Raw genomic sequence first — 27327 nt, forward strand, 5'->3', positions numbered from 1 at the left:
GACTTAACTACTCCCTGTCTTAGCGATGCGCGTTCATGTGGATGATGTCAGTTTTTGCCGTCTTTTAGGGCGACCACGCCCCCCTTCGGAGGAAACAGCGGTCAAAGTGACTGGAGGCCAATGTGTGACATGGAACTTGGAAGTTGCGCCGCCATATCTTACTCAATAAATAAATAAAGTTCACATAATTAGTTCCTTCTTGGTATTTTCAGGATATGGAATAAGCAAAGGAGACGCGATATAGATATCACTTTATCTTTTCAGAGTTAAGACCACAATGGAAACATGTAGTAGGCTAGCTAAGTTAGGCTATGGCAGAACACTAACAGTAAATGACTGGTAGGAGGTTAACGTAACCAACGTAAATGGCTATGTACAGTATGACTGAAAGCGCTATAAAACCCTAATGGAATAAGGGATACAATCCCAAATAACGTTAATCAACCAACCATGATGATGCTAGGAGAGGAAGAAAGGTGCTTATATATCTAATGTAACATTAGCTTAGCGGTATTATGCACATGTCGTCACGACACAGCGCCCCGCCCCCAGAGATCACGACATCCTCCCCTTTCCGTTTTATGGTTTGTGTTGGTAGTAAAGGTTTACCTGCGAGAAGGCGTTTGTTTGCGTTGATAGTAGAGGAGCTTGTTGCAATTCCTCAACTTTAGAATGCCTGGAACACGCTGCTGTGTAAAAACGTGCTCCGGTGCCTCACGCGATTGTGATGGAAACCGTACGAACATACAGTTTTTTCGTTTCCCTACATGGAAAAAGCATCAAGGAGAGCATGTCTCCGATGTGACGAGGAGACGTCGGATTGCTTGGGTTGCGGCAATTAGAAGAAAGGACATTACTTTCGACCACATCTCCCAGTCGATGAGAGTGTGTTCTCTCCATTTTCATTCGGGTACGTTCTCTTAAAATGTCTTTAATGTTTATGTTGTCGGCTCTTATAGCCACGAAGTGCACCAAACCCAGGGAGGGAGGTGCACCTGATGCCGTTGCCTAGCCTGCTAGCTAACTATCTATCAAACTGTTGCTTCTTCGAAAATACTCAATGGCCAACCATTAATGTTGTTGTTTTAAACAAAACTAGTTGAGGTTCTGTTCATGACATTAGGCCTATGCTAGCTTGTCTGTGAAATGTGATCGCTGTAATGTGTTTAACGTTAACCCACACAGTGGCTCTCTAACTTTCCCCAGTTTGGATAACAACACAAAGATCACCATCAACCGTTTTTTATTCAGGGAGAAATTGACTGAGCATCAAGCTCTTTTACAGCAATGCCCTGAGTTACAAGACATACAACAACAATAATCAAAACAACAAAACAAGAACAATAAAAAGATACAAAAGGCAATTAATACTGTACTACTACTACTAATAATGATGATGATGATGATAAAATAAATAAAAAATATTAATAATACATAGAATAATAATAATAAATAGAAAGAAAAGAAGGGGAATGTATAAAGTAATAATAATGATATAAAAGGTCAAAATATTAGTCAAAGCAAGAACATTGTGCAACAGCCATATCATCAATCATACCCTTGGATTGGTCTAGTGACACAAACCTATCTAATTTCAATAACTCTTGCAATTTGTTCCATTTATTAGAGGCAAACAATGTAAAAGCTAATTTACCAAATTCAGATTTAATTTGAGGAGTTTGAAGAGATATAAAACCCTGTGAGCGTCTATTGTGGCAGATTGATTTCATGTTCAGAAGAGAAGTTAGGTAAAAAGGTAACTTTCCCAGTAATGCCTTATAAACAAAAAGGAGGCAATGCCTTTCCCTCCTATCATAGAGGGAAGACCATCCTACATTAAGGTATAATTTACAGTGATGAGTTTTAAATCCATCTCCAGTTATAAAACGTAGTGAACTGTGGTAAACTGCATCAAGTGATTTCAGAGTGGTAGGGGCTGCATGCATACACAATATCACCATAGTCTAGGACTGACATTATAGTTTATTGAATAATGGTCATTCTGCTTTCTAAAGACCTAATTCTATAAAGTGCACCTAATTTATTTTTTCCTTTTTGTGAGATCAAGCACATGTGTTCTAAATGATAGTTTGTTATTTAGCCAAATGCCTAGATATTTGTATTGAGAAACTTGCTCAATTTGTGTCCCATTTAGGGAACAGATGTTATAGGCATCAAGGTCACACTTTCTCGATCTAGTAAAGATCATACATTTTGTTTTTGCTTAATTTAAAACCAGTTTAAGATCATTCAAGGATTTCTGCACACAATCAAATGCACATTGAATATATGACACTGTGTCATCTGCATGGAAATGCACTTTACAATTTTCTATTGAAGCACAGATGTCATTGATATACAATGTAAACAACAGTGACCCCAAAATTGAGCCCTGTGGAACACCATTATTTAGTCTCAATGGCTCTGAGGTTGATCCTGTCACATCTACCCACTGTGTTCTATTAGAGAGGTAGTTTTAAAAACCATTTAAAGGAAACTTCATCTAGACCAAAAGAGGTTAGTTTTTCAAGAAGTAACCTGTGATTAACAGTGTCCTTTGACAAGTCAATAAACAAAGCTGCACAATGTTTCTTACTGTCAACAACAGTAGCTATATCATTTACTACAGCAGTTGCTGCTGTAATTGTGCTGTGGCCAGCTCTGATCCCAGATTGATAAAGACTTAATATAGAATATGATTACAGAAAGGAACGAAGCTGTTCATTTACAAAGGATTCTAACATCTTAGCTAAACATGGGAGCTTGGAGATTGGCCTATAGTCATTCAAATCACTTGAGTCTCCTCCTTTAAGTAAATGGGTCACTAGGGCTGATTTCCAGACTTCTGGAATTGAACCAGAGCAGAATGTTAAATAAAAAATGTGAGTCAAAGGTTCAGCAATGACAGGGGCTGCAATCTTTAAGAGATGTGGGTCTAACTGATCTGCACCCAGAGAGCTTTTCATACACTTGGAATTACACAATCCATAGAGAACCTCAGATTGGTTTACTGGTCTAAATGAGAAGGAAGGGTTATTAGGCCTATTTAAAAATAAAAAAACTCTCTTCTTCAGGACTAGTGACACTGAAATGGACTTGTGTCTGGTGCCATAGCCACACTATTCAGTTGATCAAATAGAGTACCACATTTGATAAAGTGATTAAGCTTATTAAAAGCATTACAAATCTCCATTTTCTCATTTACCAATTTAGAATCCAACATAATTTGTTGAGGAAGAGTGGTTGAAGAAACACCTTTTAGGGACTTAATCACTTTCCAGAATTTCGCTGGATTGCTACCACAGTCAGACAGGTTGTTTAAATAATAGGTAGATTTAGCCGTTTTCACAAAGTAAGTGCATGTATTTCTAAGATGTCTGAAAGTTTGCCAATCTCCATCACTACCAGTGGATCTTGCCAATGCCCAAGCTTTGTTTCTTTGAAATCTCTCAATTTACATACCTGACCTTTTTCTTCTGCCATCTCTAATGCAGCCCACAGGACAATGATCACTGAAATCTATTGGTAATACACAGCTATGCATATAATTATGAGGGTTATTTGTAAGAATGAGATCTAACAGGGATGAACGACTGGGAATTTTCATATTAGGCCGTGTGGGTTCTGTGGCTATTTGGGTAAGATTTAACTCATTACACACATGTTAAGTCATCAGATTAAGTCAGAAGATGCATTGTCCCCTAGTGTCCTTAGCCTTTGTTTTGCTGTAATGGGTTTGCCAGCTTAAAACATTGATTAATGAGTTTCATAATCAAATGATTCTGTTCTAGGTAAACCATCCTATGAGATGTTGGAGAACCACTCTGACTGGAAACCATCTTTGCGGTTAGGCCACAGTGATGTTCTGAAAACAGATGAAGTGAGATTTCAGCGGTGAGTAAAGCGCAGGACCCAGCATCAGGATCAGCTGTTGCTGCCGTACAGACAGTACAGTGTATTGACAATAAAGACTGTGTATAAAATACACAATGTACAATATTCAAAGCAAGCAGCCCTGCATTTAATTGAAAATAATGCAAAGACAACATATCAATTGACCCTTCCAGAAGTCAAGCCCTCCTTAGTTACTGTTGTTATGCCTGACAAACTTTCGCACATCTACTGGACCAGAATGTAATTGTGTGTGTGTGTGTGTTGTATTGAATTTCCTTTTTTCTCTCACAAAAAAAAACAAAAATGATCATATGATCATAGCCTACATGTGATCTCACAGGGGTAAATGGCAAATATGAACCTTAAATGAAGTCTATATCATTGGTAATTTAGCTAAAGTAAACATCTGTTAAGTATTTTTACGTAAATTGTTATGGCTGTATTGATGTAAAAGCCTAATAATGTGGTGGGTCCATCAGACAGAAATATTGGCTGTAACAAAAATATGATTACCTTACGAGGGTTTTGCAGAAGTTGAATATGCGTGTTGTTTCATTCGTTCCTCCAGGCCAGGACGAATGAAGCATACAGTTTAAGCAATGTGCGTCCCACAACTTCAATATTTTAAAACATATCCTGATTGGTACTTCAAATAGGTGTTAAAGGAGAATTCCGGTGTGATATTGACCTAAAGTGTATTGAAACATGATACCGAGTGTGAACGTATGTCTCATAGCCCATCTCGGCTTGTCCCCTGCACTCCAAAATCTGGCACTAGTTAGCCGATGCTACCAACAGCTTTTTCAATAGTGGTGCTTCGGCATCGGGCTAGCCATGCAAATAAATCACTGTTTTACACCCATTTACGAGGCTCAATGTATCTCCACACTTCATTGGTAGACTTCCGAGGGCCCTGACATTTAAAACGAGACATTGAGAACTTTGAAAAAGCACTGGTAGTTTACTTACAAGACGATTTATACACAGTATCTTCACAAAGTTTAGCGTTTGCAGCCATCTTGAATTTAATCACGATAAGTCGAGCGACGAGTAAGAATGAACAGGTATGATAAGGGATCAGATTCCAAAAATAATTCAGTGGAAATGCATGGATTCCAGTTGCTGCTACTGGAAGAAACTGGAAGTTTCCATAAGCGCGAGAGTTACTCGTGAAGCGAGTAACTCTCGCGCTTATGGAATTCTACTGTGTAATGTTGACGGCTTTATGGAATTCTACTGTACTTCATTCATGAAATAATCATAGACGGTAAAAGAAATGGACGAACAAACTTTGTTGTTTTCAATGGGAGGGCACTGACACAAATTCAAACGGCTTTTCAGTTGGCTTCCCATCGTACTGTGCAGACTTGAAGTAACTTCAGGACGTTAGCCATCAAACTGAATCTTGTAACTCATCTGATAGATGGTTCACACAGAAATTCTCCTCACACTTCCTTCGCCATCAAAGTTAAACATTTATTTAGCTATTATTATTAACATCATCACAAGTGATATCAAAGCGTGTTCATGTTGAAACTGCCAGACATGATCATCTTCAAGCACAGTCACAGTTCTTTCCACTTTTCCGACCTAGCCTACTGTCAATCAATCCATCAAAAACCTCTTTTTATTAGGTTTAATTGCCTCTATGTAATGCTTTACCTTAAAGGAACCGTATGTAAGAAATATATTTCTATTAATCATAAAATGGCCCTGATATGTCACTAGACATTAAGAAATCATGTTCATTTTAAATACTTATATCACTGACAACAGTAGTCCGGCCAGGATATTGTCATTTAAAAAGTGAAGTTGCAGCCCTCAACTGATGTTGATGTTGTCACCAGTTGTGCACCAGTTTTGGCCACAATCTTACATACGGTTCCTTTAACATTCAATGGTCTTGTAGGCTACATAGCTTTCCCATTGGTTTTGCTCATGAGTTTCCATGCTGGTTGGACTGCCCTTCTTATCCAAACAATACTGTTATCTCCCTACGGTGCGACAGAGTTAGCTTCCTTACAACCGGACATACTAATTCTTCTTACGAGAACCCAACATTACGTACGAGGCAGTTGAGCCTGTTTTGCCTTGTATTGTTTATGTAGATAAAACAGAAGCTACAATGTCGGCACAGGATATATGTTATATGAAGTTATGGGATTTAAAAAAAAAAAATCCTAAATGAATGAGCTTCTACTATGGGGGTTAGCGAAGAGTTGGACCCTCCAGCCTCTATTGGTGTTTCAACTTCTGGGAATTTGCCTGCCTTGGAAATAATACAATTGCTGTTTTTCAAAGTCAAGGACGATCTTTCAAAGCTGCTTTTTGAAGCATCTTATGTCATCGAATCTCGCCAAGCACGGTTCCAATGTCAAGGGTGCTTTAAAATTCTATCAAGCACTGAGTCCTTCGTTCTGAGAATTTCTGAGAATTTTCAAGGATACATGTGTGTATCCTCTGTGTGCTAGGAACACTCACAATCCTGTGCGCACATTTATGGAAGATTTAAAATCTGTACTAAACAATGCCGTTTACTATGTATTTAAATGTAAACATTGTGTTATTGTCACCATGTAAAATAACCTAAATGAAATATGGGCTCATATCATGTTGAGAACTTTGAACTCTCACACCGTGTGTAAATAAGCCATTCAGGAAGGGTATAAAACATTTTCCAATGAGACCTATTGCGAGCTAAATATTACTTTTCTCTTTACGATTTTGCTTAATAGTTGCTGCTCTGTGGTTTGTATTGGCAAATTAATCAAACATGTATAACAGAATTTATATACGTGGGAGAATGACTGGTGCATTCATTGTTTTTCAAAAAGAAGCAGGCAGGAATCATGATTTTTAATAGCACACCTGCAGCTTCCTGCACACTCGTTAGTCGTGGGTCGTAGTCAGTTCCATTGTGTGTTTTTCGAATGCTAAGAAGAAGCCTTGCCTCGCCTTTGACTCGGCAGGGCTTGTTCTACCAAGCACGAATCCTCGACTTTGGAAACAGCTCATCAGTAAAAAACATGAATATGAACACAGGACTTTTATTTTAAAACTAGGTCGCACGTAAGATGACGTTAAGAGGACACGTGATCTTTGTGTGTATCCCACGATCAGGCTTTCTTTAGCAGCCTCTTTTACATGTTCCACTAAATATGCCGCAATCGTGTTGTGTAGTTGGGTGTCGTAATCGAAGATATTGTAAGCCTGGTTTAACATTTCATAATTTCCCAGTGGACCCAGAAAGACGTGCAAAATGGATTGAGGTGATAGGGAGGGGTAGACCCAACTGGCAACCCAATGTTCACGCGCGCGTGTGTGGGGACCATTTCGTGTCGGGTATGTAGATTTTCATTAATGTGAGTGCAAAGCTTGTTCACGCTACACATTCTGTGATTATCGGGTTTTGTGTGAATTCATAGGGCGAAAGAGTGAGAATCCCCGCACGTTGGACTACACCCCCAGCATTTTCCCCGTGGTTGTTAAGACGGACACCGGGACCATAACCTTACCAGCTATGAGGGACCATAAGACGACAGGTTTTGAAAGAAGGCAGGGTTTCTTGCTATGATTTGCATGTGTCAGTTGAATTTGCTACAAATCATTATTTGTGCTGCCTAGTCCTTGTTTGACCGACAAACTTCACAACGAAACATTCTAGAGAGTAGTGTAATGTTATTACCACTCTAGTCCATATTAATTCAGTAGCCTATAGTTTAACTACATTATTGTAGGATCTAGATATAACTTAACTTGTTAACTGATTATGTCCGCGGGGTTGAAAAGGTAGTAAATCATCTTAGCAAAAAGTAAGTCCATTAAAAGGTATTAAAATGTAGTAATCGTGATTTTACGAGGTATTACATTTCGTAACCTATTTTTTGAACAGTGAATATTCAAATCGCCGCTCCTGGAATGTGAGCCCCGCCGCAAAATCTTCACTTGATCAGACTAGTCTAATGTCACGGGCTAAGTAATAACTTTCACTTGCACATTGTGAAGGTACAACATCCAAAGTAAGCTTGACATTGTTTTGTTTTTGAGTCAGCGACAAAGTTGCATCAAACACTCGCAGACCCTCTCATTCTTCAGGGTAATTCCACGTCAGTTCAACCAGGGCACGCACAAAATTCTGAAAAAATTACCAGGTGTACCTATGTTACCCAGGAGACACACTGTAAAATTACTCTTATGTAAGATCAATATTTTCCAAGATACAGCCAGTTTTACAGTGGGAGGGGGGGTGTCGATTTTGTCCGGGCTCTTTTTTTTTGTCAAAGTTCACAAGCCCACAACGCAAGAACTAAACCATGTAGGAGGCTCAAATTTTGCATGCTGGTACATAAATAGGAATAGTATGTAACAAATCGTCACGTTTGGTCTGGATAATCCTGCATGGTCATAGCTGTCCCTCAAAGTTGATACAAATTTTATTGGAGTTTTTGGCTGGGCTCTGTTTAAGCCTTCAGTATTGATCTTACATAAGAGTAATTTTACAGTGTCTCCTGGGTAACATGGGTACACCTGGTAATTTTTTCAGAAGTTTTGAAACCTAAGTGCGTGGGCCCTGGTTGAACTGACGTGGAATGACCCTTCAGGATATCTACGGAAAGCTTAGGCTATACGCAATCAGTGTGCGGCCAGAGGGTTAAAACGGAGTAATCAAAAATCTTTGGTAACGCTAACATTATAGGTGATTTTAAATGATCAATCACATTACTTGACAGTGAAGTTAGCTTGACTGCGTACACAAGATGTTTATTTGTGAATGTATAGTGTTCAGAACATGTAGGAAATGGGCACTTTTGTATCCTGCATGTGTAGCCTATGGTTTTGCCACGCCGAGACGGTGCGTCAAGGAAACTTTGGTGTCCATGCCGATGACGGTTCAAGTCAAGTTTATTTAGCGCATTTCATACACAGAGGTGTCATTCAATGTATTTTACATAAACAAAAGCAAACAGGAATAGCTATAGCAATAGTCAAAGAATAGTTTACAAAGTAAAGAATAAAAAAGAAAACATAACACACAAGGTAGTAGTACATAAAAGCATAAAAGGGCAGTAGTTTTTAAAAGTTTAAAAAGTAATAATTAAAAGACATACATTTCAAAATGAAAGTCCCTTCAGCTGCACATTTTAGTGATGAGGACTGGGTGTCAAAACTCGCTTACCTGTGTGACATATTCGGGTTGCTTAATGACCTCAACCTGTCACTCCAGGGGAGAATGACGACTGTCTTTAAACTGGCAGATAAAGTTGCTGTATTTAAAGCCAAGCTTGATTTGTGGGTATGACGAGTGGACCGCGGTGTATTTAATATGTAGTGGGGGTTTTGAGAGAGACTGAGACAGGGCCCTTTCTCTCGCAGCTGGTGCGCGATCACCTTGTTGCGCTTTCAAATGAGTTTGAGCGTTACTTGCCATCCTCCAAAGATCCACGGCAAACCAATGAGTGGGTCCGCAACCCATTTGTCAATATCCCGAATAGTCCTAACTTGTCAGAGCAGGAGGAAGAGCAGTTTATCGAAATTGCAAATGACGGTGGTCTTAAGAGTGTGTAGGCTATGAGGAAACCTCTCTGGCGGGTTTTTGGATGAAAACCAAAGCAGAATATCCGGAGATAGCCGTAAAAGCGCTGAAAACGTTGCTACCATTTCCCACCACGTATCTATGCGAGGTCAGGTTTTCGGCAATGACTGCAACTAAGACCAAATTGCGCAATCGGCTGGACATTTCAAACACACTGAGGGTGTCACTGTCTTCCATCACCCCCAGATGGAACCTTCTTGTTGCAGGGAAACAAGCACAGGGCTCCCACTGATTTATATTCGTAATGCACGTTTAGTTCCTATGTTTTGTTCCCATATTTTGTTAAACATGTTCACACTTGATAGATGTAGCTTCAAGTTGTTCAATATTCATAGTTCATATTGTTCAATTTTCACTTCTTCAAGTTCACGTTTTTCACATGTTTAAGAGTTCGTTACCTTCACTGTTCATACATAACTGGAGATAGTTCTTTTCAAGTAAAAAAAAGAACCCCCGACGGTCCGTGAAAAAAAAAATGGGAATAAAACCGGTCCATGGTACATAAAAGGTTGGGGACCCCTGGTCTACAAGAAACAAGAAGTGTTACCGTTCATTTGAGACCAGGATTATGCATCTACACAAAGAGGTTCCCACACAGTAAGCCTTGTATTGTCAGTATGCATTTTGGGTAACCAAAAGTCCTATGGGGAGTTTCCATAGGGCATTTTACAAAACGCATGAGCATATCTTGGCAAATTATGGTCTAAAGTACTCATATTTCATTCTATATTGATCTACTTTGAGATACAGATTCACAAGACCTGGTAGTTGGCCTCAGTTGTGTTTCCAAGACAAAATAAATGACCAAGAGGGCAGAATGTGGTCATTTCCAGAGATGTATAAAACCGCCTAAAAAAACTATCATTCTACCCTTTGCCACTCTCTGACAGTTCATCACACAGGCAATCTATTGGTACCAAAATAATCTACAATTCCTTTGCTTTCAAAAAAGGTCAAGCACTTGAATATAAGTCAAAGTATGTGGAAATAGGGCCATTGTTAGTAGGCGGTGTGCAATTTCGAGCAAAAACTCAAAATAGGGGGGTAAGTAGAGGGTTAAAATTTTATATTAATATGTTTAAAAGTATTGTATTATCTTGACTGTACCTTATTTTGTCCTAGATCTGTAAGAGAGACAAGTTGGACAAGAGCTGACGACGTCCCTGTTACCCCTGGCCAAACTGTGGCAGATCCATGTGAATCGTCTAAAGGTATGGACAACCTGTTATCCACTCTATGCACATCCCAATTCTGGATTCTCTTATTCTGGCAGATCAACTTCCTGGCTACATGAATAAATTGACAGATATGGCTCTTTCCTACAGTGGTCTTGAAGACCTTCGTCTCACGGTAATGTAGACCAATTTTTGAAAATGTGTGCCACTCCCTCCAGCAAACGGAAAAAAGGGTTTAAAATATACATTACCAGTTACAGTGACAACTATGAGGGTAATTAGCTAACGTTAACATGTTATATCTTAACCAGGCAACTGACACTACTGAACTGGTGAGATAACTTTAGCTATTTTGTTCGACTGCCAATACTCAGTTAAAACCGACAGACTAGTAACTGTACACAGGAAGTCGATCTGCGCGTATAAGCAAAGGATGTGAATAGAGCCCATTTAGGGCTAGTCCACACATACGAAACCGATCTTTTTTTCCTCCGTCTTCCCTGAAACCGCATCAAGAATATTTGCGTCCAAACGGATCCATCTCAACACGACTCAACACGTTACTTCATACCCCAGGCCTATAGGTGGCACTGTTTCTTTACAGAAATTGACCAAATTTTGTGCTTTACAAACAGACAGGCTATGACGAAATGGCTAGTGTAAGGAAACCAGAATTGTTTGTGTGGACTGATGGTGAACGGTCAACTGTAGTCAACTGTAAAACTAATAAACTTTATTTTACGGTTTGTGAAGGGTGCAGTCCCGTCCTTTATTTGGCTAACGCAGGTAGGCCTACTAATCACCTTTATTTTCTTTGGTTGTAGGATAGTCCGTGATTCACATTAGTTTTGGCTATCACCGCAATTAGGCTACTAAACGCAAGGCTTACCCAAGTTCTAGGCTATTCTGTCGCCACATTTATAATATTGCTATAAAACCTTCGTTAATAACAGTCAATACGTTTGCCTGCATCAAATCGCGCATTTGCATTCAGTGTGCTACCATCGGCTTAACGTGAGTTCTAAGCGTCTTTGTATGCTTATATCTGATTTCACTCGACTGAATGCATGTATATATGTTGTAAGACATGTAAAATAAATGAATGACACTGGCACTACGCACAAATTAATGTAGCCTAAACTTACACCGCACTTTCCTAATAACTTAAGTTCTCTCGCGTCACTGACGGTAGCTAGAATGCATTAAAAAACACCGGGAAAAAACAGTGTTCAGTCCACCAAGTCATAAGCTATCGGCGCTGCGCAGCACCAGTTGTGATATTTATCTTACGGAGTGTAATCGTAGGTAATGTCATGTATGAAAACTAGTATTGTTAGGCAATACTATAAGTGCAAGTCCAGGGCAGCTGAGGTGTGGCGATGACATCATCGATACGCAAGCAGGATGTGCGGTTTCGCTGTCTAAACGAATTCAAACGGGCTACGGTTTCAGATTTCTCCACTCTGGGACCAGGTTTCAGAAAAGTGCGGTTTCGGGCAGTGCGTTTACAGGATTCGTTTGGACGCTCGGCCAAGACGAAGCAAAACCTCTGCGTTTAACCTAAAAAGCGACTCCGTGTGGACGGGCCCTTAGTCAGCCCAAACTCTGGAACTCCCTCCCCCAGCCTCTTTGTGACTGTCCTTCTCTTCCTTTCTTCAAAGCACATCTCAAGACCTTTTTGTTTACTGATCACTTCTCCTCCGCACCCAACACATAGCTCCATACAGATAACTTGTCTTTGTTGTATCTTTTTTGCTTGTGTTGTGTTTCCTTGCGTTCCTCCTATGTAAAGCAACCTTGGGTTTGAGAAAGGCGCTATATAAAATAAACTTATTATTATTATTATTATTATTATTTATTATTAGTCTGTGTTTGCGTTGGATGGTTGGTTGGTGCGTGCGGGTAGATGAGGAGAATGTTACAGTGAAACAGATTCGCCTATTCTGGGGCATTTCTACCCACCCTCACCTCTCCCCTATGACTATGGTTAAAATAATAATAATAATAATAAGCTTTATTTGTATAGCACCTTTCATACACAGAATGCAGCTCAAAGTGCTTTACATTTGGAACATTTAACACAATAATAAAGAAGTAAATAGCAATAACAAGAATACATTTTGAGGCTAACGCAGCAAGTTGTGTGTGTGTGTGTATGTATGTGTGTGTGTGTGTGTGTGTGTATATATATATATAATATATATATATATATGCTTTGCTAACAAATGCTTACATAACCCTACAAACCCCAAGCCCTTGTCGCGGGCCCCCACAAATACCAATCATTTCCTACAAGTTCTTCAGTCATTCAGCTTTGTTATGGTCCGATCAGCAACATATTAACGTACCAAGCAATATCAGAAATACTTCACCGCAGTCCTTATAGTATGCAACATATTAACATACCAAGCAATATCAGAAATACTTCAGAAATACAGCAGTCCTTATAGTATGCAACATATTAACGTACCAAGCAATATCAGACATACAGAAGTCCTTATAGTATGTTCTTAGTATTTGTTGTGACAATGTCAATGTTGACTTAAACTGCTGCACACTAGTTTTCATGTCTGTGCACTTCTCCAAGCTCTTAAATAATGTACAATTTCATGCCTCTCATACCAAATGCCTCACACACACACTCATCTATGCAAGGCACCAACCTGCACATTGGCAGTAGTTTGGGGTTTGCATCTCGAACCAGCGACCTGCCAGTGACCGTGTGTGCGTGTGTGTGTGTGGTAAATTGCTCATGACATGTCAGCAAGCCAGTATTTATGTGACTTTTTTGTGATTTTATTTTAGTGAAGCATGTATTTGAATAGCTGATTAGACAGTTCATTTTAGAGACCCATTGAATGTAGTTGATTGCTATTGTTAGTTATCATAATTATCATATTGTTAGTAACATTTTACTCGGTATTTTTTGTTAATTACAGCACCCAGCACCCAAGTGAAAAAAGAGGATGTTATTGAAGTTATCATTGGGGAAACTGGAGAGAGGACAAATACTACTAATGTTTCTGAGTCACCTGAGACGTTCACCATCGAGGGGCGCTACGGAGTGGGAACTTGGGAGCAAGCCACAGTGGAGACCATCATGAGCTTGAGGTTGCTAGGCACCAGAGTCACCACCACTCAGGTTGCTCAGACTATAATTGCAAATCTCAAAGACGAGAACGACTTCCTTTGTGAGCAGAACGCTAACCTGGGGGCAGAACTGAAGGCGATGCAGTGGATGCATGAACAGGAACTCCGTGATCTCCAGGAGAGACTGGAAATGTTGAAACAGAAGTGTTCATGTGGGGCCATGTCAGAAACTACAGACACCAGCTCAGAGGCGGAACATTCGGATGTCATGGTTGCCGAGATAAAGACAGAACCTCATGATAGTGGGTTGGACTTACAGGGAAATAGCATTTACTGAAAACATTACATGTTTTATATCATATTTTGTTGTAGAACAACAACTCACTCCTCACTCATGATTTCTTCATGAAACGTAGAATAGAATGTTCTTTTTCTAGGGCCTAGAGCCATTCTACACACAGTTAGATGCATATTGATGGCTTCTGAAAATAGTTCATTTGGTATCTAATATATTCAGGTTCCTAAAAGTTCCAGTGAAAACGTGTTTATTAGTATGGTTAGCCTTGTTTTATTCAGTGTGTATGATCTCATTAAAAGATTAACATGAGCGGATCCGTTTCAGTCATCAATACTCCTCAATACCAATTTCAAGTTTTTGCCTTAAATTGCACAGCGCCTGCTTCAGAGCCCACTGTTCCCACCTAGTTTGGCCTATAATCAAATGCTTGAACTCTTTGGAAAGGTAAGACATTGTAGTTCCTTGGAAATTTTTTTTTTAAGTGAGACCTAGATTAATCTGACAATGTAAAGCACTACACATAATTTACCTGAACAAGATTGTCATGTATTTATTCCCAAGATGTATAATATGACTATGCTACATAACAATCTGATGTATAAAAATGATTTGGAATGTGGGGGGGGGGGGTTAACCCCCTGCGGGACACCGCAGATTAAGACCAAAAGGAATAAATAAATTTGTTTTGGAAGTGCATACATGTACTATATACGTGTTGCTTATTCTACAGTTTCTTATATGGCCGATGTTTTATTATTTTACCAAAATGATTAGATTTAAGATTAGATTCCACTTTATTGTCATTGTGTAGAGTATAAGTACAAAGACAACAAAATGCAGTTTGCGTTTAACCAGAAGTGCAAAAAGAAGAAGAAAAGTGCAAAGTATAGAGTAGACAATGAATAAATTGATTTAAATAAATTAATAAATTGACTTAAATGTGTATACATTGCATGGTTTATTTTTAATCTTATTTATTTACAGAGTCTATTTATTTATTTATGTATGTATGTATGTATGTATGTATTTGCTAAAGAACTATCCTAACCATGTGTTCTTGCCTGAATCCCAAAGTAACTGTATACGGTACTCAAACTCAACCAAAAACCTCATACTCAACCAAAAACCTCATACTCCTTAACACTGCAGATCCTGAAAACTGATTCCACAGTTATTTTGTATTTGTGCACTGGTACAGTAGGCCTATATTGAACTAAATATGACTTATATTTCTCTGACAAAATGGAATGAAACCAACGTCCTTTTAGGCAAGTCCCTCCACACGGCGGCCATATTGTAACGCTTTTTGGGCACCTATCGGGCATCTAGTGCAACCCGAAAGTTTTCAGACACATTTTGTTGTTTCAGACTCATCTTAAAATAGATTCAATTCATTTTTTTCATCAATTGGGGTGTTTCGATTGTGTTGAAATATTCAATTTACATAAGTATTCAGACCCTTTGTTATGACACTTGCCATTGAGCTCTAGTGCATCCTACTTCTATCAATGGTTCTTGAGATGCCTCTACAACTTGATTGGAGTCTACCTGTGCCTAAATGAATTCACTGGACATTATTATGAAAGGCAGACATCTCTTTATATAAGGTCTCACAGTTGATGGTGTATGTCAGAGTGAACCAAGCCACAAGGTCGAGAGAATTGTCAGTAGACCTGCGAGACAGGGCTGTGTGAAGACAGATCTGAGCAAGGATACAAGAACATTTCTGCAGCATTGAAAGTGCCCAAGAGTACGGTAGCCTCCATAATTCTCAAATGGAAAAGTTTGAAACAACCAACAGTCTTCCTACATCTGGACGCTCAGCCAAACGAATAGAATAATCCGAGACAAAGGACCTTGGTCAGACAGGTAACCAAGGACCCAATGGTCACTATGAATGAGATCCTGAGTTCCTTTGAGAAAGTGAGAGAATTGTAAAGAAGGACAAACATCAGTGCAGCACTCCACCAATCAGGCCTTTATGGTAGAGTGGACGGAATAGTAGCTCAAAATTGATCAGTAATTACTTTGCTCTTTGCGATTTGTTTTGTTCTTTCTCCTCCCTGTACCCCTATTTTTACAGTACTGTAGGCCTACCCTGCATCTCACAAACTTGTCCTTTGTCTATGTGATACTGTAATTCAGGCCAGAGCACTTTGTCGACATCACAAACAATATTTTCCCTCCTGACACAACCCGTTTGCTCTCTGAACTGGCTTATATTGGTTGTGTCACCTAATTTGAAACAAGTGAAATCAATTTTGAGTGGTTGTGTCTCTATTTGTATTTTATTGTTGACACTTGTGTTTACCAGTACGGATGAGTGTATTAGAGTGCAGAATGTGTTTTGAGAATGAGAATGTGTAAGTGAGATCTGCAAATTGTGTTTTACCATGTGAAATGGTTTAAGGTTTTGACGACAGACTGAACAACTTTGTTCAGCCAATGGGTTTTAGCAATGGAGAAAAACTGTAAGAAACATAAGAACAACCCTTTTGCGCCCAGTGTTCGATCACAAAATCACGCCATTAAATTAGTGAATGTGGACTGGCCACACCTTTAATGTCTATTAATTTTGCGCCTAATTTTGCGCCTACCCATCCGTTTCTGATCGCCAAAAAAGGGCCCGATATGTAATTGCCCTGATGTATTGTTTGAAAAAACAACATAACACTGACATCTCCTGGCGGTTTTGTATTAGTGCATATATTAAGTCTTGAAGAGAAAACCTGCTTACAGTTTTTTCTGATTGCTTAAAGGGACACCAGGCAATGTTTTTGTGTTAATTAATCATCTTCGTAAGTCGGTATATGGTTAAATGACTCATTACGGGGCGAATGAAGGCTCTCTCGCCCGCCCCTACTGCCTGTAGGAAGAATATCCCACTTATGGTGTATCCTACCGGTGTATCCTACCCGTCGACCGAAGCAGGATCAGTTTACAGCACAGAGGCAGGCTAACGAAACTCTAGCGATTGTTGCAAACGTGTGTATAATAGCAGAGCCGGCGAAGAAGCAGCGAAAACCCTTAACGGAAGACGCAAAGAAAAGGAAAAGAGCTTCAGACCGAGCAAGGGGGAGTTTCTTAGAGAAAAAGCATCAGGCTTGCCTGGTGTCCCTTTAAGCACAATTTTTGTAACTATAGCTTTTTTTGCAAAACTCTACACACAAATAGGAAAACCTTTCACCCAATCAGCAAAACACTGTAGTTCTCTTGCAAAAGCTAACAAACCTTGCTTCGTATCGTATCAAACAGTAAACACAAGCCATCACAATAATAAGCACACAATGTGCTAACTACACACTGATGGTATGAATAAAAAACATATCTGGCTTTTGCTTTCTCTTTGCACAAGGTAGACTATGTCAGTTTGAGGTCATACATTTGTCATAGTTCTGTAAACATACAGGGATCCAAACTTCAAATATTGGTGTTTATTTACACACATCAAAACAAACACAAGTGTGTTTTTCCAAGTCAAAACACAAAATAGCAATTTCACTGAGACAAAAAAAATCAGTCTACATCGTGTCTCAAAATTTCGCCTACATCACATGCAATGTCCTAGTCCAAGGCACCAGGGAAAATATATTCTGGAATGCCGTATCCAGGCCTGACATGAGAATATCCCCACATGTAGACCGAGCTACAGACCAGGAGCAGGCAGTTGTGAATACAAAAGGACTCCATCCTTGGCCCCAAGTGTATAGTCAGTATTTGTCCAATTAAAAATGTAACCCTCGTCTCTACCCGGATAATTGACTGATTGGTGATTTCTTTCCACAAAGCTTTGATCACACTACTGTCATGGTTGTCTATTGCCTCAAGAATATTATTACATTTTATACTGGGCCATGTAAGGCTCTCATGCACTTTTTCATGTTGGAATTATTTATTTTATTTCATATTCAAGGTAATGTTTTTGTCTTTTTTATGTTGAATTAAGGCGTGATTTTTTATTAGATTTTTTTTTTATTTGGCTTTGCTTGTTGTCGGGGCAAAGGAGGCTGCGCAGTTGAGCGTCTGAGAGGCTTCGAAGAGGAAGCAGCTCTCAGAGCCTCTGCCACAACAAGAGCAATCCCTCCCTCATGACCACATTTCTCATCAAAATGAATTTGTATGCAATTTGATAATATAACGTAAATTGTCAACTCAAATGTTTAACTCTTCTCTCGTAAACTTAATGGCAATTGGGTTACTGTAATACTGTATATATCAGATATATAATATATAATATTATATATAATATTATAATATAATAATATAATATAATATATAATGCTAGTCCACAATTAAATTCATAGTGTCAGCCTTTCTGATCTGTAATGGGCATGTGCCTCAATCTCAACTTCTGGGGTGTGTCTCTAATGTATAATGAAACAGGTCATTAAAAGTTGCCTTAGACTAAGTGCAAGACTGCATTCACACAACCACACACAACGTTAACACGTTACATTTATATAGCGCTTTTCTCGACACACGCACGCATGCACGCACACACACACACACACACACACACACACACACACACAGAGTTCATTAACTGATTGAAGGGCTGGAGAAGTAAGTAAGCTTCTGATGTTCCTGAAAAAGCCCAGTCAGGAGGGTATTGATAGAGCACTAGTGATTTAGAACCACAGTGCCCCGCACAGGGTGTGCTGGAGTACTCCTGAAGAGGAGATGGCTGTGCTGAAAGAAATACAGATCTCTTAAAGGGGAACTTGGCAACTATTTCAACGTAATAAACCCGTTTAGAAATCATTTGGATGGTTAAATGACCTGTTCCGGTGAAAATGGTGACTTTTCCCGCTGCCCCTAGCGTCCCCAGGCGGAAAACCAACCTTGCAACATTGAGACTACCGTCCCGGAAAGAGAAGTGAGAAACAAGAAACTTGTTTTAAATCGTGTTTCTTACCTTGTAACATCCACATTGTCTACCGAACTTATGCTAACCGTTTTGCTAGCTTGTAAACAAATCCATGTGCTTTATCATTACCTTTTTCCACAGTTTGAAATAGCATAATGCACAATTTCTCCAGCAGAGGGGGAAATCCTGCCAAGTTTCCCTTTAAAACAAGGCAGTACCAGGTCATTCAAGTATGAGAACTGCCATTTATTGAAACATGTCTATTACGCACTGGCAGAGCTGGGAGGGTAGTTAGGGGAATTGTGTAATTTTAGGAACGGTTCATATAGATTTTTGCAACTGGTGATTTTTTACTTGCTAGGACCCCATTGAATACAAAACAACCTGTTTCCAATTTTTTTCTTCATTTTCACTGCCAAAATTTAAGATGGCGGACAATATATGCGGAAAAATAATATAAAGGTTTAAAGTGGTCAGCTTTTTCATAAATATACACCTAATAAGGTAGATAAGTGAGATACAGACTATTTTAAAAAGATGTATTTCATCATTTGCCAAAAAAATTGGAGAAAAAATGGAAAAAAAGTCTGCATCTTGTTTCATTATTGAAGAGTTCAACAAAACATTGTCAGTCATTCAAGTATTTATCCTCACCACTGTCACTGTCTTTTTAATATTGGTGCACATCTCCTCAGAGCCTTTACACCTGCAAAGTTGTGTGAATGGTAAGTTGTTACTCTTCCAAGAACACCTTCTACTGCATTGGCTGGCAAGACAACAACACTTCACAAGTTCCACAACAGCCTCTGGTGCTGGTGGAAGTTTTGACAGAACAGGAGCCCATTGCCCATCAACAATTTGTCTCCATCCCAGTGATAGTGAATTAAGAATCTTTGGAGCAAGCACTGTAGCTTGTGCCCAAACATTTGCTTGCCTGTGTGCTCTCAGAATTTCAATTTCAATTTAATTTCACTTATAGAGCGTCAAAACATTACACATGTCTCATGGCGCTTTACAGAGTGTTAAACATTCAGACAGGGGCGAGGAAAAACTCACAAGAATTGGAGAAACATATAGGATGAAATCTCAAGCAGATCCACGACTCAAGGGCCTGATCCATCTGCCTGGGGTCAGTTACAGGACAGTAAGGTCTACATACAGAAAATAGAACATGGTATTTAGAGCCACCTGAGGTATATGTTACAAAGTGGTTGGATGGTTACATAACCAGTATGATAATGCATGAATTCTATTTAGTGTTAAGTTCAAATAGTCCAGTGTAGGGGATGAATTGTCCATAGGAATTAGGAGTTGTCATCGGGCAAGTAGTGGGTCGCTAGGCTGTGCGGGCAGGAATCCGAGCATGGGGACAGCAATAGGCGATGGTAGGGCAATCATAGGGATTGGATTTCCCTAGGTCCCGAGTTTTTCCACTCCCTGGTTGGGTTTTAGAGTTTTAAACATGTTCCACCGAAGGGCTTTAACTGTTTGAAATGTTTTTTTTCTCACATCCAGCTAACACGTCTGGAGATGGATGAGGACCTACTACAAGCCTAAAGTGTGTTAATGACACCATCATGACTTGATTGACTTGAAACAGAAACCTTTCCTTTCCCACGGGATAAACAGTAAATGGCGGGACAAACAGTTGACTTTCAATTTCCTGATAGGATAGGATACAATAGGATACCCGATAGGTCCATCGACTCTATACACGATGTGATTGGCCTGACCGAAGTTTGGTTTTTCCACCTCACAAGCCAACGGAGAGTTGCTAGACTACCCTGGCTGCAAATTACATTTGCTGCCGCTAGGGTGCGTCAAGATTTCTAGGCTGAGATGTATCTTTTGTCGACGTTCTCCAGTGGCCATGATAATGAGACTGTCTTTGTTGATATCTGGTACCCTGCGAAGGGCAAGCACCAATACATCTGTGTGACATGTGTAGATATGTGGGGTTTTGCCAAAATGACTTACTGTTACTGCCACCTTTGTGTGTGTGAACTGTGACTGGCAGTTTACATAGTTCAACAGCTTTATGAGCAAGGTAGAGGACGAGGTTGGCTTTGGTTTCCTTCGATCCCAGGAAAGCTTTAAAGTCTTTGGTGTGGAGTCTTGTATTTTTTATCCCTTATCATGTGCTTTTCCCATTGTATGGACCTGTCTCGTCCTGTCTTTCATGGAGTTTGTGATGGTATAGTTGTTAAATAATAAGTATATGTCATTGTAGCCTCGTGCCTTACTTCAACATTTTCAAAGAAGCATTTATGTCACTTTTCCTGACAACCATCTCCTGCACAACAGCCATGCCATCTATTAAGATGCTATCCAATGTGTGTGTTAATTGCACTGAGCTACTCTGTAGATTGTTCAGAGGATGCTGTTTCTGAAACCAGTCACAATTCATGGATGAAGGCAGACTTGTAGTGGACAGCATTAGGCTTGCATATAATCAACAAATTCATATGTTCCCACAATTTCCGGCAAGTCCTGTTAACAGAATTATTGAAGACCAAAGAGCTCATTGTGGACTTCAGGAAGTCTAAAGCTAGCACACACCCCCATTCTCATCAATGGGACTGAAGTGGAGTGTATCACCAGCTTCAGATTTCTGGGTGTCCACATCTCTGAGGACCTCTCTTGGACCCTCAACACCTTTACCCTGATCAAGAAGGCTTACCAGTGTCTCTTCTATCTGAGGAGGCTAAAGAAGGTCCACTGGCCTCCTCAGATCCTAGTGAACTTCTACCGCTGCACCATCAAGCGTATCCTTACCAACTGTGTCACAGTTTGGTATGGCAACTGCTCTGCCTACGACCGAAAAGCACTGCAGAGGGTGGTGAAAACTGCCCAACGCATCACCATTTCCTCACTCCCCTCCATTGAGGCCATGGCCATCCAGGGCAAGCGATGCTTGCATAAGGCGCACAGCAGGTTCAGAGGAAGCTTATTTCCTGCAGCTGAACTCTAGCTCTCCATCCCAGTGACAACCAACCAACAAAGCCCCCCCCCCCCCCCAACCCCCGGTCCAATGCCTCCTTGCATGTGCCTGTTGAGGTGTCCACGACCACAACCTTGACAGGGACAACAAGGAGGCAGACCCCCCCCCCCCCATGTATGTTGTTACATTCACATTACATAGCCATATTTATTCTGCTCTTATAAGGTGCTGCTAATAAACTGCTAATACACTCTACATATTTATATTACTCTAAACCTCTCTACCTTATATAAATCAACTGTATACTACTGTCTACACGGCACTACTTTGTATATCACATTGCACTTTTCTCCTTTTTTGCACTTCTGGTTAGACGCAAACCACATTTTGTTGTCTTCATACTTGTACTCTGCAATGACAATAAAGTTGAATCTAATCTAATCTATTGTGGTGAGTGCAGAACATTACTTTAATTCAAATGATTATTAGGTTATGTGAAGGAAACTTTTAATCAGTCAATGTGTTTTTCCGGGTATGCCAATAAATAGCATAATGGTAGTTACACCAATCACTGGTTGATAATCATGACATCTCATGTCACCCATGGTCATATTTATCACCTAAGTTATTCAATTTTATTAGAAAATGTATGTAGGCCTATATAATGATAATACCTAACATATATCCATTTAAAATTTTTAAAAAGGCGATTATTTGCAATTTTTGGTGATATATCCGCCATCTAGGATTTTGGACCTGTGCAGTCTGGGGAAAAAATGGAAAATTTTGCAAACTATAGGGTCTGAAGAAGTGAAAAAACATAATTTGCAAAAATCTATATGAAATGTTCCAAACACCTTTTTTTGCTACATATCGCCCTGCACTATAGGGCCTTTATATCATTCTCTAGAGACATGAAAGTAGTGGATTATTATTTAATTTAATTTAATTTCCTCTGATGCATGTGGCTTGTGGCTTGTTCTGCACTTTCACAAAACAATCTGAGAGCTAAACATGAACATCTAGCATGTGATGGGATATGATGTAGCCTGGGAATACCTACCCATACCCAACTTTCGACAAATTTGGGATTTGCTGTGCAGGTCCCTCTGGCCAAGAGGCCATTGAAGGTAAGAGTTTAATGCACCAATTTAAGTTTAATTTCACTGCTGGTAACGCCCCTGCTGGACGTCGTAAGTCAATTAACTTTTTCCAGACTCACACTCAATTGAGAAGGCGCTGGTGTCAATGATGCTAGATAAGATGTGCAGGACAGCAACAAACAAGAGTGGTATAGCTGCATGGGACGGTGGTGTAGGCTACTGCATGGCTGTCTGGCACACAGGGTTATCCCATTATGATGTTTTTATTAGTCCTATAGGCCGGTCAGTGTTATATAACAATCAGCACGTCCAGGGCCCAATGTCTTTCCCCAGTACAGCCCTATGGAGAAATAATAACGTGCTGTTTTGATGACCCTGCCCTTTTGCTCCAAGACTAGGCAGGGCACTTTTATTCCAGGAAAAAAGGTGAAAGATTTCCCTCATTTATAAATGTTCAAAAACAACATCCTCCTCAGGGAACATGAAGAAGCAGCTCTAGATTAATAAAGAGGGAGGAGGCGAGAAACAGAAGGAAAGGAATGACGAGAGGATGAATGCAGGAAACCAGGAAACCAAGCCGGCCCAAAAAATATCCAGATTACTTTTCCTGCTAATGCGTTGACAGGCCTTTTCCAGATGTGTCCTGCTTCATTCTCATGCTGATCTGAGGCTTCGTGGAATTTTAATATTGTGTAGGCTATAAAATCCATGTTTATCATACGGCTATAGGCTATGTGATCACTATTACTTTCGTGTAGCCTAGGCTACAGGTTGTCCCACTCATTAATTAATTTTCACATTGATGAATATTCTTTAGGCTATAGTGTAGCCTATTTTACGATTTATAGGTTGTCTATTTGTTTTTCACTAAAAGTGGTCTGCCTGCATGACACCGTTATAACACCCGCTTTGACTTGTTGCTCAGCAAGCATAGCCTAAATGGTTAACATTGCGCGGGGGTTGGGTGGGGGTGGTAGGTGGGATCTCGTCCCCCTGTGACATCATGCTGGACAAAGCGCCCGAATGAACTAGGAGTGGTTTATACCTTACCTCTGGAACTAAACACGGCTAACTAATGTAAACGGTGCTAGGCTGCTTTGCAATAACTACTTTCAAACACTTTTTAAAACGATTTCACAGATATAGCTACGAGGTTGCTGTGCCAGTTTAAGGAAACGAAGAGGAATGCATATAGTGCCGTAGGTCTTTGGAAGCGTTTGTTTGGATCAAATCTACGCAAAAGGGGTCTATAGATAAGAGTGGATTCTGTTATTTTGGCATGGTAAGTCAAATTGCTGACATTCATAATTCCATAAAATCGAATTCGTCTGAACTTGAGGCTACGTGTTGAGTGCCGTTATGAGTAGACTCAAGTCCATTTTCTGGCGAAAGGTTCCAAATGCTTTGTGTCAGCAGATGTGGGAACAGCTGGAGTTGGGATTGTACCGCCAGAGAGGAGAGTCTGGCAGGCTTAAATTCAGGAATAGTTTTCAGTAAAATGCTGTATAAATAAATGTACTTTTGAAGTTGGTCTGCATTTACTGTTTGCCGTATATGTTGCTCTAGATTAGGCTAGTAGCCTACTTCATTATCCCACAGGCTGTCTGGGAGCGATGAGCGCTTTAAAGTCCCGACTAAACGAATGAATGAAACAAAGTTTCCATTTTGGATAGGCTATGCCCGGCTATGCTCCACCCTATCTAGATAGTCGACTTCAAAGCAATTTCGTCGTAGGCTAATAATAAAGGTCTATAAAGCATTTGTTTGCCATTTCTTGTCTAAGAGACAATAGAACGCATAATAGGTAGACATTGGACAATAAAACGCATAATAGGTATACATTGGAAATTGGATAGGCTTATAGCCACCCCTATAGCAACCAAGGCCTATAGCCTTTATTCCAGTTGTGTCTTGATTGACATAAAAAAGGGTTTGTAGGCAGTATGGCCTAAAGTGCCTACACAGTGTCTAGACAGTGTTTTGATTCTTTGTCATTTAAGATGAGCATCTTGCTTTCACTCTTATATGGTTCGTATTGCTCTCCACTAGTATGCCTAAGGTTTGCAAGTTCTAAAAAAATTGTCCCTTGTTTCTCTCTCTGGAAGGATGGTGATGAAATGGTCACATGATGGTCTGTGAATCATCTTCTTTTGGCAGGGTTGACCCACTTGTCTGATACAAGAGCCTTTGGTGAAGTGAGCGGTGCCAGTGTCACAGGGAAATGAGCTGATAATTGGGTTTAGGAACAAAACAAAAAAAATACAAATTCAGCCAACCCTTCAAAGTCACTGATGTAGGAAAGCAATCAAAGAGGCGTTTGTGTTTCTGTGGGGCATTCTTGAGTGTGCATTCTGGCTTTGGGCATCCCCTCACCTTATCACACAGCATTCAAGCCAGCAGTGATCGTTAAGTCAGGCGGATTGAGAGAACAGCGGATTCTTTGCTCGGAAATCTCACGCTTGTATCATAGCACTGAGGGTGATTTTTTGTTGTTTGTAAAACAACACCCTTCCTGCAGTTTAGGACCCCAAACCACGGGCTGCTCATTAAATAATTGCTGAGTTGAGCCAAAATGAAAATGCCAAATGTGTATAGTGCCAGGCCAGAGGTTAAGGATGCCTCTAACGAGGAAGACTCCTCCCAGATTTTCCACCAGTCTTATTGTTAAGAGAATCCCACATGGCCATGCCACAGCTGGGATGGGATGGCTCAGACCTGACCTTTCACCTCTCTGTCTGGCCAATCAAAAAATCCACTATTAAATGGAGAGTCAGGGTGGGGGTGCTGGGATGTTATATGACTCCTTAGGGAAGCTGCTTTAGCCGTGAGTAGAGGGGTCTGAACACGGCGTGAGACTGTTTGAGCTCTTCCTGTTTCACTGCTGACTGAGTATTATTGGGCAGGCAGAACAGCAGAGAGTGGCCTTGGAGCGAAAACAGTGTAGTAGATAGATAGACTGTAAATGTCTTAGCTAACTTTAGCCTTGATTTGCTCAATGCTTAAAGAGACATGAATATGGCAGCTAATTTTAGCTTTGACTTGCTTAATGCTTTAATAGATATAGTTATGACAGCCAACTTTAGCTTTGATTTGTTGAATGTGTATATAAATGTGTTGCTCAATGTTGTGCTGTGCCATCAGCGCTTGTGGTTTCTCGTAAGAGAGAGATGCTCCACGTCAACTAGTCAGAGGTGGATGAGTCGTGTTAAAATAAGGAAGTAAAACCAATCACGCAATTCACACATATTGGTTAGAGAAGGGAACACATACACACACACACACACACACACACACACACACACACACACACACACACACAAACAGAGTAACTGCAGTTGTTGCATATCTTGGCAGAAGCTGCTTGATCTAAATGTGTCCAGGCTGCTGTCATCAGCGCTAATGAACAGCTGTGTGTTGAGGGGAGCGGACAGGCTAGCCTACAGGCCTATTTTATACAGTAGAGAGTACAAGCTAGCCTACAGGCCTATTTTATACAGTAGAGCGTACAAGCCTCGTCGCATGCTCCCTACATCCAAACGTTTGAGGTTTACAGCACGTCCAGTAGAATAAATGGCCCCTTCAAAGCCGGTGGGCTGAAGGGAGGGTGTTTTATCCCCACTGGGGAAGAGGGAGTCCCATAGAGAGAGATGGAATCACCACAGGCACTGTTTAAGTCCATTCCTCACAGAGCTGTTTTCATTTCTGCCACACACACTTTGATGTAAATTGTAGCCTACTTGTGTGTGTGTGTATCTGTTTTTCACTGTGAATCTCTCTGTCTCTCTCTCTCACTCTCTCTGTCATTCTCTCTCTATCTCTCTTTCTCTATTTCTCTGTGTGTGTGTGTGTGTGTGTGAGACTGTGAGCAAGAAAGAGAGAAATACATTCACTCATGATGCCTTGACCTGAACAATCTCTCTCCCCCTTTCTTTGTTGCACCAGCCATACCCAGAGTGCACACATGCATTACACAAAGTTAGATACGTTATATATTACTTTGCCAATAAAGCAATGTGAACTAAAGAATAGAGGATGAATTTAGACAGAGAGAGGGAGGGTGGGAGAGAGAAAGAGAGAGAGAGAACAAGAGCAAGGAGGAGTACGAAGGACAGTCCACCTGTTTCCAGGCCGGAGATACTTTTACGATGACACACCCGTCTCTCATGGGCGTGTGTGTGTGTGTGTGTGTGTGTGTGTGTGTGTGTGTGTGTGTATGTGTGTGTGTGTATGTGTGTGTGTGTGTGACAGATGTCTATTTGGCCAGATGCAGCCTGAACCTTGCCAGCTTGGCATTACCCCTCTGCTGTGCGGGCATCGTTCCTGTGCCAGTCCCTCCTTAGGGATGCCAATACCAACCCCAGTAAAG

General features: G+C 40.3%; 2 protein-coding genes across 5 annotated transcripts in view; both read left to right on the forward strand.

Annotated features, from left to right (window-relative positions):
• Positions 1 to 585: 585 nt before the first annotated feature.
• Positions 586 to 14359, forward strand: LOC121694636 (THAP domain-containing protein 11-like). Of its 4 annotated transcripts, none has more exons than XR_006025854.1 (5): positions 586 to 910; positions 3792 to 3894; positions 7320 to 7436; positions 10610 to 10698; positions 13602 to 14359. XR_006025854.1 is itself a non-coding variant. In XM_042074843.1 (4 exons), exons 1-4 carry the CDS (start codon positions 673 to 675, stop codon positions 14087 to 14089), a joined length of 918 nt encoding a protein of 305 aa, XP_041930777.1. In that variant the 5' UTR covers positions 586 to 672; the 3' UTR covers positions 14090 to 14359. The 4 variants fall into 4 exon arrangements, 2 of the variants coding, with proteins under 2 accessions (XP_041930777.1, XP_041930778.1); XR_006025856.1 differs by lacking the exon at positions 7320 to 7436 and adding an exon at positions 10813 to 10837; XM_042074843.1 differs by lacking the exon at positions 7320 to 7436.
• A 9626-nt stretch (positions 14360 to 23985) lies between these two features.
• The window catches only part of cd276 (CD276 molecule), a 37165-nt gene continuing 33823 nt past the window's right edge, over positions 23986 to 27327 (forward strand). Inside the window, exon 1 of the mRNA XM_042075450.1 lies at positions 23986 to 24243. The gene's annotated coding sequence lies outside the window, so the exon portion shown is untranslated. The remainder of the gene's footprint in view (positions 24244 to 27327) is intronic.

Source organism: Alosa sapidissima, chromosome 20 (genome assembly GCF_018492685.1).
Source record: "Alosa sapidissima isolate fAloSap1 chromosome 20, fAloSap1.pri, whole genome shotgun sequence".
Taxonomy (NCBI): Eukaryota; Metazoa; Chordata; class Actinopteri; order Clupeiformes; family Clupeidae; genus Alosa; species Alosa sapidissima.

What these genes read in the sequence shown, in the direction of transcription:
- LOC121694636 (XM_042074843.1), top strand. Translation starts at nt 673, where the DNA reads ATGCCTGGAACACGCTGCTGTGTAAAAACGTGCTCCGGTGCCTCACGC. An exon ending in TTCTCTCCATTTTCATTCGG is followed by an intron (nt 911 to 3,791) that starts GTACGTTCTCTT and finishes ATTCTGTTCTAG; the next exon opens with GTAAACCATCCTATGAGATG. An exon ending in GATGAAGTGAGATTTCAGCG is followed by an intron (nt 3,895 to 10,609) that starts GTGAGTAAAGCG and finishes ATTTTGTCCTAG; the next exon opens with ATCTGTAAGAGAGACAAGTT.